General features: G+C 44.9%; 1 protein-coding gene across 10 annotated transcripts in view; it reads right to left on the reverse strand.

Annotated features, from left to right (window-relative positions):
• The window catches only part of sdk2b (sidekick cell adhesion molecule 2b), a 506,291-nt gene that overhangs the window by 23,828 nt on the left and 467,753 nt on the right, over positions 1 to 14,710 (reverse strand). For 4 of the 10 annotated variants that reach the window (XM_055890148.1, XM_055890142.1, XM_055890146.1 and 1 more), the window contains exons 33-43: positions 11,991 to 12,126; positions 11,493 to 11,549; positions 10,686 to 10,787; positions 9,700 to 9,815; positions 9,327 to 9,513; positions 7,979 to 8,116; positions 7,196 to 7,402; positions 6,849 to 6,974; positions 5,588 to 5,752; positions 5,168 to 5,308; positions 2,628 to 2,790 (exon numbers count right to left, since the gene is read on the reverse strand). In XM_055890148.1, coding sequence (XP_055746123.1) covers positions 2,628 to 2,790; positions 5,168 to 5,308; positions 5,588 to 5,752; positions 6,849 to 6,974; positions 7,196 to 7,402; positions 7,979 to 8,116; positions 9,327 to 9,513; positions 9,700 to 9,815; positions 10,686 to 10,787; positions 11,493 to 11,549; positions 11,991 to 12,126 — 1,538 coding nt within the window. The remainder of the gene's footprint in view (positions 1 to 2,627; positions 2,791 to 5,167; positions 5,309 to 5,587; positions 5,753 to 6,848; positions 6,975 to 7,195; positions 7,403 to 7,978; positions 8,117 to 9,326; positions 9,514 to 9,699; positions 9,816 to 10,685; positions 10,788 to 11,492; positions 11,550 to 11,990; positions 12,127 to 14,710) is intronic. The other 6 variants (XM_055890149.1, XM_055890144.1, XM_055890143.1 and 3 more) reach the window with 4 other exon arrangements.

Consider the following 14,710-nt stretch of genomic DNA (forward strand, 5'->3'; position numbering starts at 1 on the left):
ACAAAGATGACCAGTTAGAGTGCAGGAGTATAGAGTGCAGTGATGTGTCCTATAAGGAGCATTGGTGGCAAATCTGACGGCTGAATGGTAAAGAACATCTAGCCACTCGAGAGCACCCTTACCTGACGATCTATAAATTACGTCTCCGTAATCTAGCATGGCTAGGATGGTCATCTGAATCAGGGTTAGTTTGGCAGCTGGGGTGAAAGAGGAGCGATTACGATAGAGGAAACCAAGTCTAGATTTAACTTGCCTGCAGCTTTGATATGTGCTGAGAGAAATAAAGGTGAAATACAAATACAAATAAAAAGGACAGTCTTGCCATACTCCCAAGTACTTGTATGAGGTGACTACCTCATGCTCTAAACCCTCAGAGGTAGTAATCTAGTAGGGGTAGTAGGTGGGTGGGTCTATAGTGAATGCCTAAGGGGTGTAATCCACCCATACACCCCACATCACCCCCTCCTCTGCCCCCTTCCTCAAGCCCGTGGGACTCATTAACAATAGGTGCTCTAGCGTTCCACAGCACAGTGCACTCTGGGAGTGCTTCACGCTTCTTTAACTCACACCCTCATTCCTTCACGTATCACTGTAGATGTAAACACACTGGCTCAAACAACACAATAGAGCAACACTGTTTCAATCCTCTCTTCCTCAGAGTGAGGAGATCCAGTACGGATAGCAGGCTCCAGTTATTCCCCTCCTTACACCTCAGCTATGGGGAGTTCAAAGATAGCAGAGGTACATCTGAGCATTCCTCTTCTCACCCCTCCTCTCACTTGGCTAGCTGGCTGCTCCTCAAAGGCCAGGGCACCTTTGATCCTTCCCCAAGGGCAAACACACACACACACCTCCCGTGGATAAAGGACAGGGCAAATTCCCCCGGGCACAGCATCAGAACATCAGAGCAGAAGGCACCTGGCTCTCCAGCTGGTTGTTGTGAGCTCGCAATCCGTCAGTCCCAAATGGAGCCCTATTCCCTATTTAGTGCTCTACTTGGGATGCTCGCACAGTCAGTCAGACTCATCTTAATACTATCTCCTCTAACCTAATACCATCGCGCTGGCAATACTACACACACAATTACACACTCCACACAGAGCCTGCAATATATTGCAATATGGTGGTCATTCCTAATGTACTGATAAAACACAGAAATAAAAGACCAATTCCAATAGTGGCAATGCTGTGATCGCTCATAATATGGCAAGACAATATGAATACACACTGGGTATGGTTGCAAAGGGAGGGCATATTACTGCTGGTAACTTTCTAACGTTACCAGTAAACTACCAGGATTTTGGTAATTTGTACCTTGTTGGGTACTTCAGATTATCACAGGTGTCTTTAATTATCTCTGGCCCTCTGTGGGGCCTTATCACATGTAAAATACATAAAATAATCAAATAAGATGATTAGAATAATGACAAAGCTGTAAAACATTATCCTGAATATAAACCATTAGCTTAGTGAATACCATTGGTGTTTAATATGAGGGTTTCAGAATGAAATTATCCTTTATATATTTTATTAAACCCTTTTTTTTACTATGTCAATATGTCTTTGTTGTAAATGTTTTGGCGCCAAACTGATGACAATTATGAAAAAAGTCAATAGTTGGAAGAGTTGCAGAGTTAAGTAAAAAGAATACCATTGTTGATTACATGCTTTTTTAATTAATTAGTCTATTTTCTCTTGAACCATATGGTCTATCCACTAGAAACTCATGGACAATATGGACACAGATATATATATATATATATATATTCTTTTTTTTTAATACTATATATGAACACTTTTCAAGTATAAATTACCAAAATTACCATAAATTACCAAAATTATAGACATTTCTGGTAACTTCGGTAAATTAGAGGTAGCTTTGCAACTGTGGTGATCTAATGGAAAATAAAGGGTCATGGGTTTATAACTGTGACTCAATCCATATTCAGTCCCTCCTGGTGAGTTTGGTCAGCTGCCATTCAGATCACTGGTCCAAAGTGCCAGACAATGAGATTAACAGAGACAAGGTAATGAACTCATCAACAATTAAGCTGTGGACAGTGGAATATTCCAGACCTGGGTTCAAAAACAATTTCAAATACTTTGGCTGGGCTTGATTGATCTTGCCTGGTGCAATGGAACCAATAGAATAGTCATAAAAGTACAGATCCTGCCCATCTGGCAATCCAGGCAAGCTAAAGCGAATGCTTAATGGTTTTGAAAGATTTTAAATAGTACTTGAACCCAGGTCTGTAATATACTGCCTCATTAGAAAAAGCAGCAGTTCTCTGTGTGTACTGTTTTACAGTGGAAACAGAGTTTTATAGGAGTATCCATTCCAATCCATTCCAGCATAAAGTCCTTTCAAGGCATGACAAACACAGAACCATAATAATTACTATTGTGTACCGTATGGTACAGTATACAGTACCATAAACATATTCAAACCAGTCAATTTAATGGGGTAGTGCAAGATTTTGACAATAAGTCAGATGAACTCATGGATACCATTTTTATGTCTGCGTGCAGTTTGAAGGTAGTTGAAGGTAGTTTCGCGAACCATAGCTAACTAGCGTTAGCGCAATGCCTGGAAGTCTACCAGAACAGCTAGCATACTAGTTACTGACCTGGTGTAGACGCCGTTCTTACGGCAGAAGGAGTTCTTGACGGACAGCCGGCGGTTGTTGAGTTCCAGGGCGGGGAAGCGTCCCTCGTCCAGGCTGACCATATCTCCATGGGTCAGGGCATTACAGTTAGAGTTGTTCCCTGATGAACACACATAGGGAGACACTGTGTGACCACAGGCCAGAGGGATGGACGGACAGGCAGGTGGGGGTTAGTGATGCTGTGAAGAGGTTGCATGGATGTTGTATTATGTATGTCATGTACAGAAGCCCACTCTAGTACTGTTTAAAAAAATAACAATTTAGGGGTGGATCAGCTTTAGTACTGTTACTATTGTATGGTTCTGTCCCAAATGGCACCCTATGGGTCCTGGTCAAAAGTAGTGCACTACATAGGGAATAGGGTGCCATTTGGGGCATATCCGTTGAGTTCTATAGAAACACAAGATGATGGATCATGAATGGATGTTATGCATATGCTATGTATTGTACTCTACCACTACTACTGTTACTACTGAGTTCAATAGAAACTAGAAGAGTGACTGGAAATACCACAATGATGTCATCACCAGTATATTAGGTGAGTTTAGCCAGGAATCTAAACATTGATAACAGATTCCACAAGATTCAACAACAAAAAAACTGCCTTTAAACCTAAACAAAAACAAAGTCCAGGTCAATAGCCTTATGAGATGATGTTGATGGACAGACACAGATCTAAAATGTGTCTTGTTGCTTCTCTGGCCTACCCTCTGGCCTACCCTCTGGCCTACCCTCTGGCCTACCCTCTAGGCTACCCTCTAGGCTACCCTCTAGGCTACCCTCTAGGCTACCCTCTGGCCTACCCTCTGGCCTACCCTGTAGGCTACCCTCTAGGCTACCCTCTGACCTACCCTCTGGCCTACCCTCTGTTCTACCCTCTGTTCTACCCTCTGACCTACCCTCTGATCTACCCTCTGACCTACCCTCTGGTCTACCCTCTGGCCTACCCTCTGGCCTACCCTCTGGCCTACCCTCTAGGCTACCCTCTGGCCTACCCTCTGACCTACCCTCTAGGCTACCCTCTGGCCTACCCTCTGACCTACCCTCTGACCTACCCTCTAGGCTACCCTCTGGCCTACCCTCTGACCTACCCTCTAGGCTACCCTCTGGCCTACCCTCTAGGCTACCCTCTGACCTACCCTCTGGCCTACCCTCTGGCCTACCCTCTAGGCTACCCTCTGACCTACCCTCTAGGCTACCCTCTAGGCTACCCTCTAGGCTACCCTCTGGCCTACCCTCTGGCCTACCCTGTAGGCTACCCTCTAGGCTACCCGCTGTTCTACCCTCTGACCTACCCTCTGACCTACCCTCTGACCTACCCTCTGGTCTACCCTCTGGTCTACCCTCTGGCCTACCCTCTGGCCTACCCTCTGGCCTACCCTCTAGGCTACCCTCTGACCTACCCTCTGACCTACCCTCAAGGCTACCCTCTGGTCTACCCTCTGACCTACCCTCTAGGCTACCCTCTAGGCTACCCTCTGACCTACCCTCTAGGCTACCCTCTGACCTACCCTCTGGCCTACCCTCTGGCCTACCCTCTGACCTACCCTCTAGCCTACCCTCTGACCTACCCTCTGCCCTACCCTCTGGCCTACCCTCTGGCCTACCCTCTGGCCTACCCTCTGGCCTACCCTCTGACCTACCCTCTGGCCTACCCTCTGACCTACCCTCTGGCCTACCCTCTGACCTTCCCTCTGGCCTACCCTCTGACCTACCCTCTGGCCTACCCTCTGACCTACCCTCTGACCTACTCTCCCCCTGCTTTGCAAGTGCTTTGATCAGCAGACTCCAAGGGCCTGGGTCTACAGTATGAGAATATTATCCCTGCCTATGAGTGAAGTGGGAATCTACGAGAAGGAAAGGGTCCAAACATCTACTACCCCCCTTACACAGCAGACCCCTCCAAGGGCATCTGGCGGCAAAGCTGTCGTTCTGCAAACATTTAGTCACTATAACGAGCTGATTTGTAAACGTGCACCGGTCCAGTATTCCATGAGGGGGGTTACAGGGGGTCTGTGAGAGTATCTCTGTGTTAGAGAGCAGAGAAGGGAGGGAAGCGAGAGACGAGAGAGAAGGGAGAGAAGAGAAGAAAAGACCTCTTGTGTTTCAGACCCGTGGGTTGCCCCAGCCTGGCAGCCTGGCACTGGCAGCGCCACACAGCAGAGAGAAGTGCTGAGGCAGAGGAAATACCTGCTGATGTCAGAGAGGAGCAAACTGTACAACTAGATAGGCCCCCTACTATACTCCTCCTCTACAGATCACTGTCTCTTTCTCTCATTTCTCCCTGTCTCTCTCTCTCTATCCACCACTTCTCCCCCTCTCCCCCTTTACTTCCCCTTTCCCCTCTTTCTCCTTCTCTCTCTCTCCCCCCCATAGGCTATATGCCAAAAGTAGACCACTGTAGAATAGAAATACAGAATCTTTGAGATAAAAAGGAACATAACAAAGACCTTGTTGTCTAGTAATATGATGCTGATCATGTCTTCCGCTCGACCTCTCACCTGATTCAGACTTCTTGGCGTACTTCTTGCTCTGTCCTCTGATGATAAGGATGAAGACCAGTAGGAGGATGAAGATGAGTCCCACGAGAGCCACCACCACAAGGAACCACCACTCCTCATAGAACGGCGCCACCTTTTTGGCTAGAGGAGAAGAACACGCGCAATATAACAACTGGACTAAACACAGGGACAGAGCAGGGAGCACTGATGCAACGGGTGCATCTGAAAACGATATATTTTCTGTTACACTGATTATTCTTAAATTCTATAAAAGGAGGTAAGATTTTCTCATTGATTAACATGAAAACCTGAAGTTCAATTACCATTGTGTCCCAAATGTCACCCCTATGGACCCTGGTCAAAAGCAGTGCACTAGGGAATAGGGTGACATTTGGGACATAGATATATGAAATAACTCACCAGATATGGAGGCTGAGGGTGGACTAGGAGATCCGTAGCCGTAGTCGTTCACTCCAATGACCCGGAAGTCATAACTAACTCCTTGCTTCAGAATGTCCATGTTGAAGGTGTATGACGTCACTTCCTTTGGGATGTCCTTGATCAAGATATCCCACAAGCCTTCATCTGTTGGCAGAGTAGAAGAAGTAGAAGAAGGTTTTTGGATGAGTAGTAATCAAACATGAAAAAACTGCGGTAAACGAGACTGAAAGTAGTCATTATATAATCGATAGAAAAGCCCATTTAAAAGCCCATACGTTAGTATAAAACATAATCTGGCTATATCCAAGGTAATTCAAACCATATAAACATCATGCAATTCATATATTGTAAATCTCCCATAATGCTCTCTTGTCTTTGAGAGGTACACAACCGTATAAAAAGACAGTAGGTATGATTCACAAGATGGAATATTATGGCATGTTTCATGTTTGCTTTCGTAATGGCTGCCAGAATCCATAAGGGCTAAGTGCTAATAACCATAAATCTTCCTAGGAGTTTGATGTTTATGGAGTGCTCAAGAACATCAGCCAACACCAGAGTTCATTTAAAGTTTATGTCACTAGTGAAGTACGGAGATATGAAGGGTAAAGTTCATCTGTAGTAGCGCCAGGAGTTTTTCCTGACAATGAAAAACTGTGACATAGTAACTAGTAATATGGACAGCTGAGTAGTCCTACTGATGTTGTTAGGGACAGGCTCACATGCTACCAAGTGAATCTGCATGATACTTTCTTAACATCTGGGGCTCAGTGCCCCCCACTCCCATCCACCCATTCCTCAAGTCACCAGTGGTGTAATCCATCCCTCTCTATGTGCCTCCATCCATCATTCCTCTATTCCCGCTGTACAGCTGTCAATCACAGACGAAACCTGTCGTTACGTCTCAAGCTCCGCTGCACCCCAATCAATACTCCATTAAAAGAATAGTGAGTAAACATCATCGTCTGTTGGGACCATATTGACACCCTATTCTAAATCATATTATTCCTGTGGAAGCAAGTACCAAGCTGGGTTAACAGATTGCATGATTGGAAAGGATTGTGAACTGTGGATCAATCTGGAAGTATCCAATATGTCCACCAGCGCCAGAAATGAAAACTGTCCAGAACATAGTTCGCTGGAGATGTACAGTTGAGGCCCTTTGCTCCACTAGAAGCTAAAGGGAATAAGTCAAGCAAGTGGAGTCCAGTCCAGTATGTCACGTGTTGGGTGTATATACCTGAGGGTCTGGCCTCGATGACGTAGCGTGTGATAGGCGACCTCCCTGGGTCACCGTTAGCCCAGTGGATAGTCAGAGCTGAGCCATAGCGAGAGATGAAGGGCTCTCCAGGGGGGCCGGGGGCTCCTGCATGGTGGTCAAAGGTTAGAGAAAGGTTTGAGGGTCAGGCAACCTCAATATACCTTCAAAATATTAGGGCATATTCAGGGCCTAAGCTTAACTTGAGATCCGCACACTCTGGCATTTGTAAATCATTCATTGATGTCAATTAAGTATTTGCACAGAAGGTTGAGTTAAGTGTGCATATTGCAAGTCAGGATATGGGCCTCAGCCAGAGGTAGACAAACCTTCCCCAGGCCCCATGGTGATGTTAGCCTCCACCTCAGGCCCATAGGTGAACGTCTTGGCCCGGATCCTGAAGTTGTAGGTAACCCCGTCAGCCAGATCCTTAATCTTCATCCAGAACGGGGCCCCTTTGACGTCCACCGTCACTATCTTACTGACGCCTGGGGGGGAGGGGGAGTGAAGACAGTCGGCACAGGCCACGGTAGACTCTAGACAAACACACCACATTTAGAGTGGGGCTAATACCCAGGGACTGGATTGGAACAACACACACACACACACGCACACGCACACGCACACGCACACGCACACGCACACGCACACGCACACACACACACACACACACACACACACACACACACACACACACACACACACACACACACACACTGGCACACTCCAACAGTTGTTGGGACATACATGGGAAATGAATGAAAAGGGTTAACATAGCAACATTATCAACTGATTCAGCATGCTATTTGGCGTCAACAAAGGAAATAATGGCCACCACTCACTCAGCAATGGAAAAATATAGTTTTTCAATGTAGTTATTAGGTATGTTGATGTTTAGCTTACCCTCATACAGTGAGAGAGACTCGGGTTGTGTCCTAAATGACACTCTATTCCCCTATATAGGGCACTACTTTTGATAAGGGCCCTTAGGGCCCTGGTCAAAAGTAGTGCACTACAAAGGAATAGGGTGTAATTTGGGATGCATCCTCAGAGATGGGTGAGTTGTCAGATGTGAGGTGGGATGCGTCGAACAGGTTGAGGGGGTGTCTTACCGTCCACAGGGGTGCAGGGCTCGTAGACCAGCCGGTAGCCCTCCAGGATGCCGTTGGGGTAGGTGGGCTCGCCCCAGGACACGTTGACTGAAGTAGTGGTCAGCTCACTGAAGTGGATGAAGCTGGGAGCGCTGGGGGCTGGAGGTCAGAGGACACACAGGTCAGAGGTTAGGGTGTCAGAGGAATGTACAGTTATATTTTGGAATGTGTACATTAGGATGGCCCTTTGACAGACTAGCGTCCAGGGGGTGTACTTCTGCCTCACACTACAGAAACAAGAGATAGGCTCCTGCTTCTATGACCCTTTCCGGCTCGCATTAGCCAAGGCCCTTTTTATTGTCTCAGCCTCTTAACCCAGGCCTATGTGTGCATGTGATGGATGCTCTCGATTTTGAAGACGCAAAGTCATTTCAAAACTATTGATGATGTGCTGTTTGCTTTTAGAGTCATTTAATGTCCCCAGTGCATGACAGCCATCATACCGTCAGGCTCCAGTAATAATAGGCTAGTGACATAGATGAGCTTGTGACACTACTACTGTACAAAGAACACAGCTCTCCTGTTCTCTTAAGTCGTTGAGCAGGACTATTTGGAACCCTCAAACACAGACTTCATTGTGTGATGAGCCTCCTGCTATCAGCCCTGTGTATTTCTTCTCCTCCCTCTCTTGCCCTCTCCTCAACACACTTGTCATCTGCTTCCATCTATTCCGTCTCTCGCCTAAAAGGTTAGAGCACATCCCCCCTCTGTGTCTTCCAACCCACGCCTCCCCTCCCCCTTGAGATATCAAACACAGTAAACTGCAAAACAATTTACAAGGGGATCGGATGAAAAACACATTTCTACAGTGACTGTACAGAAAGGAGGGGGGAGGATGATCTTTGGAGGGAAAAACAATCTGGCGACTGTCTTATGTTGCTATTTAGATCACTGTGCCAGAGAGAATGCATTTCCAAGAAACCACAGGAAGGAGTTTTGAGACAAAAAACTCCAAAGAACAAAAAAAATAGCCTCTAAACATTTTCATACCATCTCATACCAAACAAGACTGTCCAGGAAACCAGCGGATGAGTCAAGAGACTGAAAGAGGCCATTGATAGGGAACTGATGTTTATGCCGTGTGGTTTCTAACATTTCTGGCTTGGCATGCTGACACCAACATTAGGTGCATCGTATAAAAGCTCACAGATAGAAACCCTTGGAATGTTTGAGGGAGTTGGAGGAGGAATTTGAATTTAAGTCAATAAAATTGCTTTCCTTTCATTTTAAGAAACATACAACTCCTGTGGGTTTCTTTACATGGCAGTATACTGTTTACTGTATACAATATACATGACAGTATGCTTACCAGCCTGCTGTGTGCGGCCCCTGGTCGGGGGGCTCCGGGGCCCGTCCCCAGCTGCGTTGAAGGGGGCCACACTTATCATGTAGGTGGTGTATCCAGTCAAGTTCTTCAGCTTGACCCCTCCCTCTGGCAAGAACAGGGTCCGCAGCCTCTCTGTCTCGTTCTTACGCTGGAACTCCCAGAAGTACACCTGGAGGGAGGAGGAGATATGGAAAACAGACACATATTAGCTCATAGTAAAGATATCCTTTACATCCCACGGTGATTAAAGAGTCACGCAGAAACTTGTAACTGTTAATACATTTGAATGATTTTGACTGTAATGATTAAAATGATTCGAATTCTATGGTATGGAATTCTTGTGAAACCAACTTACCTTGTAGCCCTGGATGTCTCCGTTCTGAGTGTCCAATGGAGGAGACTCCCACGTCACATCCAGCTGGGTGGCCGTTGCTGTTTGGATGGCCACGTTCTGGGGTGGGGCAGTGGGTACTGTGAAAAAAGAAGGAATAAAAATCTAGCAAAAACTCAGGTAGAAACAAAACAGAAGAAATATCAGTGGAATCAGTTTCAGTGGGTTTTTCTCCTCACTGCTTCTGGAAACACTACTGTCTAGCTGCCTGTGTGTGGAATGATAGCTTTACAGATGAGAACAGGGGAAACTACTCTCACTTTATGCCCAGGCTCACACAGTCACATTTAATAAAAACAAACTTATCCTGCAACCTGAATACATTTTTAAATGGTACCAATCCAATAAACATTTGCCAAGAATAGCTCGACAAGCAGAATCCCCCTGCCTTCAAGGTGGTCAGATAGTCTATAGTTCTACTATTCTTGGTGGTCAGATAGTCTATAGTTCTACTATTCAGGGTGGTCAGATAGTCTATAGTTCTACTATTCAGGGTTGTTAGATAGTCTATAGTTCTACTATTATGGGTGGTCAGATAGTCTATAGTTCTATTATTCAGGGTGGTCAGATAGTCTATAGTTCTACTATTCTGGGTGGTCAGATAGTCTATAGTTCTACTATTCTGGGTGGTCAGATAGTCTATAGTTCTACTATTCTTGGTGGTCAGATAGGACCTGAATAGTAGAACTATAGACTATCTGACCACCAAGAATAGTAGAACTATAGACTATCTGACCACCAGGAATAGTAGAACTATAGACTGACCACACAGAATAGTACAACTATAGACTCTGTTGAGGAAAGGATTGAAATGAGAGAGAGAGAGAGAGAGAGAGAGAGATAGAGAGAGAGTGTGAGAGAGAGAGCGCGCGCGAGAGAGAGAGAGAGAGCGCGAGAGAGAGATTGTGCGTTTGTTGTGTGTAACCTCCCCACCTCACTGAGCGACTTACCTGCCTCTCCGACAAACACTTCCTGTGGTGTGCTAGTTGGTCCCTCCCCCACGACATTATAAACACTCATCCTGATCTCATAGCGCTTGTGTTTGCTCAGGTCTGGAAAACAAGGAACAACACTGACATTAAACAACAACCCACCATCACCCCAACATTTTTTTTGACCTTTATTTGAACAGGAAGGATCCTTGATGCGAGAAACCTCTTTTGTAAGGGCGATCAATACATGCCAGAAAATACATTTGTTGATTTTGTAAATATGTCTTATGCAGTAGTTAGAATCTATCCAAGGATGTAATTGGATAGTTGTTGCGTACTGGAAAGAAATACACTGAAAATATGTGACCGTCTGGTTTTGTGATGCTTGACAAAAGAAATACAAGTACATGAGCCCATAAAACTTGGACTGGACAAGCAAGTCTTCCCGGCGAATCCTATTGAACATACAATATCCACATAGACAGTAGACAAGGCATCTTTAAATCAGGGCCCACACAGTGGTCTGTTTGAGCTCACTGTCAGAACAGACAAACAAATATGGTAACGACTTCATTAGATTTAGTAAACTCAATTTTTACTGTGTATTTCCTGACACACACAAGACAAGGCAGCTGGGTTAATCATCTACATGGCTAGAGCTTACACACTGACTAACTTCCTTTTGCTTTATAACTAAATTAATGTGTGTGTGTGTGTGTGTGTGTGCAAGTGTGTGTGCCATTACTAGGGCTCTGTGGTGTTCAGTGTGTATTTCATCAGCAGTGAGACAGAGTGTGAAGGGTTGGCAGGCATGTGAGGACTTACTATCCAGCTCATACTGGGTGAGAGAGGACTCGCTCAGGTTTCGCACGCTGTAGGGGGCTGTGAGGGAGCAGGTGAGGGGTCAAACATGAGCGTGAGTGGGGGCAGCCAGAAGAGAGAGGGCATGAGTAGAGGAGAGACATGTCATTGCGTTAATGCACTCTGTGACTGCTCTGACAGTGCAAGAACCAGTGAAAAATACACAGTCAGAGAAACCCACAATAACTTAATCAAAGAGAAATGATATATTGCACAGATATAACATAACAGCTCTACATTAAACATAAGATAGGACTGATCATAACTGATTATAAGAGAGACTATAGAGTAAGATTTGCCATGCACAACCACAGAGTTACAGGAAGACAAGGAGGGCAAGTTTTGTACATGTTCTGATGGAGTTCTGTGTGACCTTGTGCAGAGGTTGTAGGGGACTTGTGGAGAGGTTGATGTAAGGTTGTGGAAAAGTTACAAGGAGGTTGTGGGAAGGCTGTTACTCACAGGTGAGCTCGGCCCAGGTAGCAGAGGGGCTGTTGGCAGTGCGTACGGAGAAACTGCGGAGATGGTCGTACAGGAGCTCCCGGTACCGTATCCGGAAGCCCAGGAGGATACCGTTAATCTTCTCCTCAGACGGAGGCTGTGATGACGACACAATGTTAGACTACCATTAGGACATGTTCAACATAGTCTCTCTCACAGACACTCATATTTACAAAGCTGAGCTAGCTAACTAGATATTTGATTAATTTCTAGTTAGCTACAGTTGAAGTTGGAAGTTTAAATACACTTAGGTTGGAGTCATTAAAACTAGTTTTTCAACCACTCCAAAAATGTCTTGTTAACAAACTATAGTTTTGGCAAGTCGGTTAGGACATTGACAGACAGATTATTTCACTTATAATTCACTGTATCACAATCCCGGTGGGTCAGAAGTTTACATACACTAAGTTGACTGTGCCTTTAAACAGCTTGAAAAATTCCAGAAAATTATGTCATGGCTTTAGAAGCTTCTGATAGGCTAATTGACATAATTTGAGTCAATTGGATGTGTACCTGTGGATGTATTTCAAGGCCTACCTTCAAACTGAGTGCCTCTTTGCTTGACATCATGGGAAAATCTAAAGAAATCAGTAAAGACCTCAGAAAAAAAATTGTAGACCTCCACAAGTCTGGTTCATCCTTGGGAGCAATTTCCAAACGCCTGAAGATACGACGTTCATCTGTACAAACAATAGTACGCAAGTACAAACACCATGGGACCCCTGAGCCATCATACCGCTCAGGAAGGAGACGCGTTCTGTCTCCTAGAGATGACCATACTTTGGTGCGAAAAGTGCAAATCGATCCCAGAACACCAGCAAAGGACCTTGTGAAGATCCTGGAGGAAACAGGTACAAAAGTATCTATATTCACAGTAAAACGAGTCCAATATCGGCATAACCTGAAAGGCTGCTCAGCAAGGAAGAAGCCACTGCTCCAAAACCGCCATAAAAAAGCCAGACTACGGTTTGCCACTGCACATGGGGACAAAGATTGTAATTTTTGGAGAAATGTCCTCTGGTCTGATGAAACAAAAATTGAACGTTTTGGCCATAATGACCATCGTTATGTTTGGAGGAAAAAAGGGGATGCTTGCAAGCTGAAGAACTGTCACGACTTCTACCGAAGTTGAAGCTTCTCCTTGTTCGGGCGGTGCTCGGCGGTCGATGTCACCAGTCTTCTAGCCATCATTGATCCATTTTTCATTTTCCATTGGTTTTGTCTTGTCTTCCTACACACCTGGTTTCAATCCCACTCATTACCTGTTGTGTATTTAACCCTCTGTTTAACCTCACGTCTTTGTCAGAGATTGTTTGATGTTCAGTTTCGTGTTGTTTGTATTGGTGCGCGACGGGTCCTCGTACCCACTTTGTTTTATTGTTATTTATAGTTTTGGAGTTATGTTTTATTTATTGTTATTAAACAACTCCATTACCTTAAGTTTGATTCTCCTGCGCCTGACTTCCCTGCCACCTATACACACGACTCTGACAAGAACACCATCCCAACCGTGAAGCACAGGGGTGGCAGCATCATGTTGTGGGGATGCTTTGCTGCAGGAGGGACTGGTGCACTTCACAAAATAGATGGCATCATGAGGGAAGAGAATTATATGGCTATATTGAAGCAACATCTCAAGACATCAGTCAGGAAGTTAAAGCTTGGTCACAAATGGGTCTTCCAAATGGACAATGACCCCAAGCATACTTCCAAAGTTGTGGCAAAATTGCTTAAGGACAACAAAGTCGAGGTATTGGAGTGACCATCACAAAGCCCTGATCTCAATCCTATAGAACATTTGTGGACAGAACTGAAAAAGCATGTGCGAGCAAGGAGGCCTACAAATCTGACTCAGTTACATCAGCTCTGTCAGGAGGAATGGGCCAAAATTCACCCAACTTATTGTGGGAAGCTTGTGGAAGGCTACCCGAAACGTTTTACACAAGTTAAACAATTTAAAGGCAATGCTACCAAATACTAATTGAGTGTATGTAAACTTCTGACCCACTGGGAATGTGATAAAAGAAATAAAAGCTGAAATAAATAATTCTCTCAACTATTATTCTGACATTTCACATTGTTAAAATAAAGTGGTGATCCTAACTGACCTAAGGCAGGGAATTTTTACTAGGATTAAATGTCAGGAATTGTGAAAAACTGAGTTAAAATGTATTTGGCTAGGGTGTATGTAAACTTCCGACTTCAACTGCAGCTTTTTATTTAAACACAATTGAAAAGTGCATAAATGATTTAATGATTCCCCTGTAATTCCCCTTTCCCTCATCTCATTTATGGTCGGCCCTCCTATGCACAACCACATGCAGTGTACAACAGGAATAAGATGAAGAGACAGGATTCAAAAAATGAGCTCATCCATGGTTGACTCACACAGAGAGAAATTCCCCCATCATAAAACATGAGACAACAGGACCAGAAGAAAGGGAAAAGAGAGGAGAGAGAGAACAGGCGAAAGAGAGAAGAGCCTGGCAATAACCGCTTGGATGTCTTGATGTAAAACTCCTACAGGCAGTAACCTTTGAACTCTCCATCTCCCCTTTATGGCCTGCTAATTCAGGTGTTAGTGTTAGAGAGAGGAGAAGAGGAGAAGGTGTGTGTTCCACTCAGTCTAAGTACACCCTATACACTGCGCTGCCCTCTCATTACCGCCCATTGACTGACAG

This window comes from Salvelinus fontinalis, chromosome 30 (assembly GCF_029448725.1).
Source record: "Salvelinus fontinalis isolate EN_2023a chromosome 30, ASM2944872v1, whole genome shotgun sequence".
Classification (NCBI taxonomy): Eukaryota; Metazoa; Chordata; class Actinopteri; order Salmoniformes; family Salmonidae; genus Salvelinus; species Salvelinus fontinalis.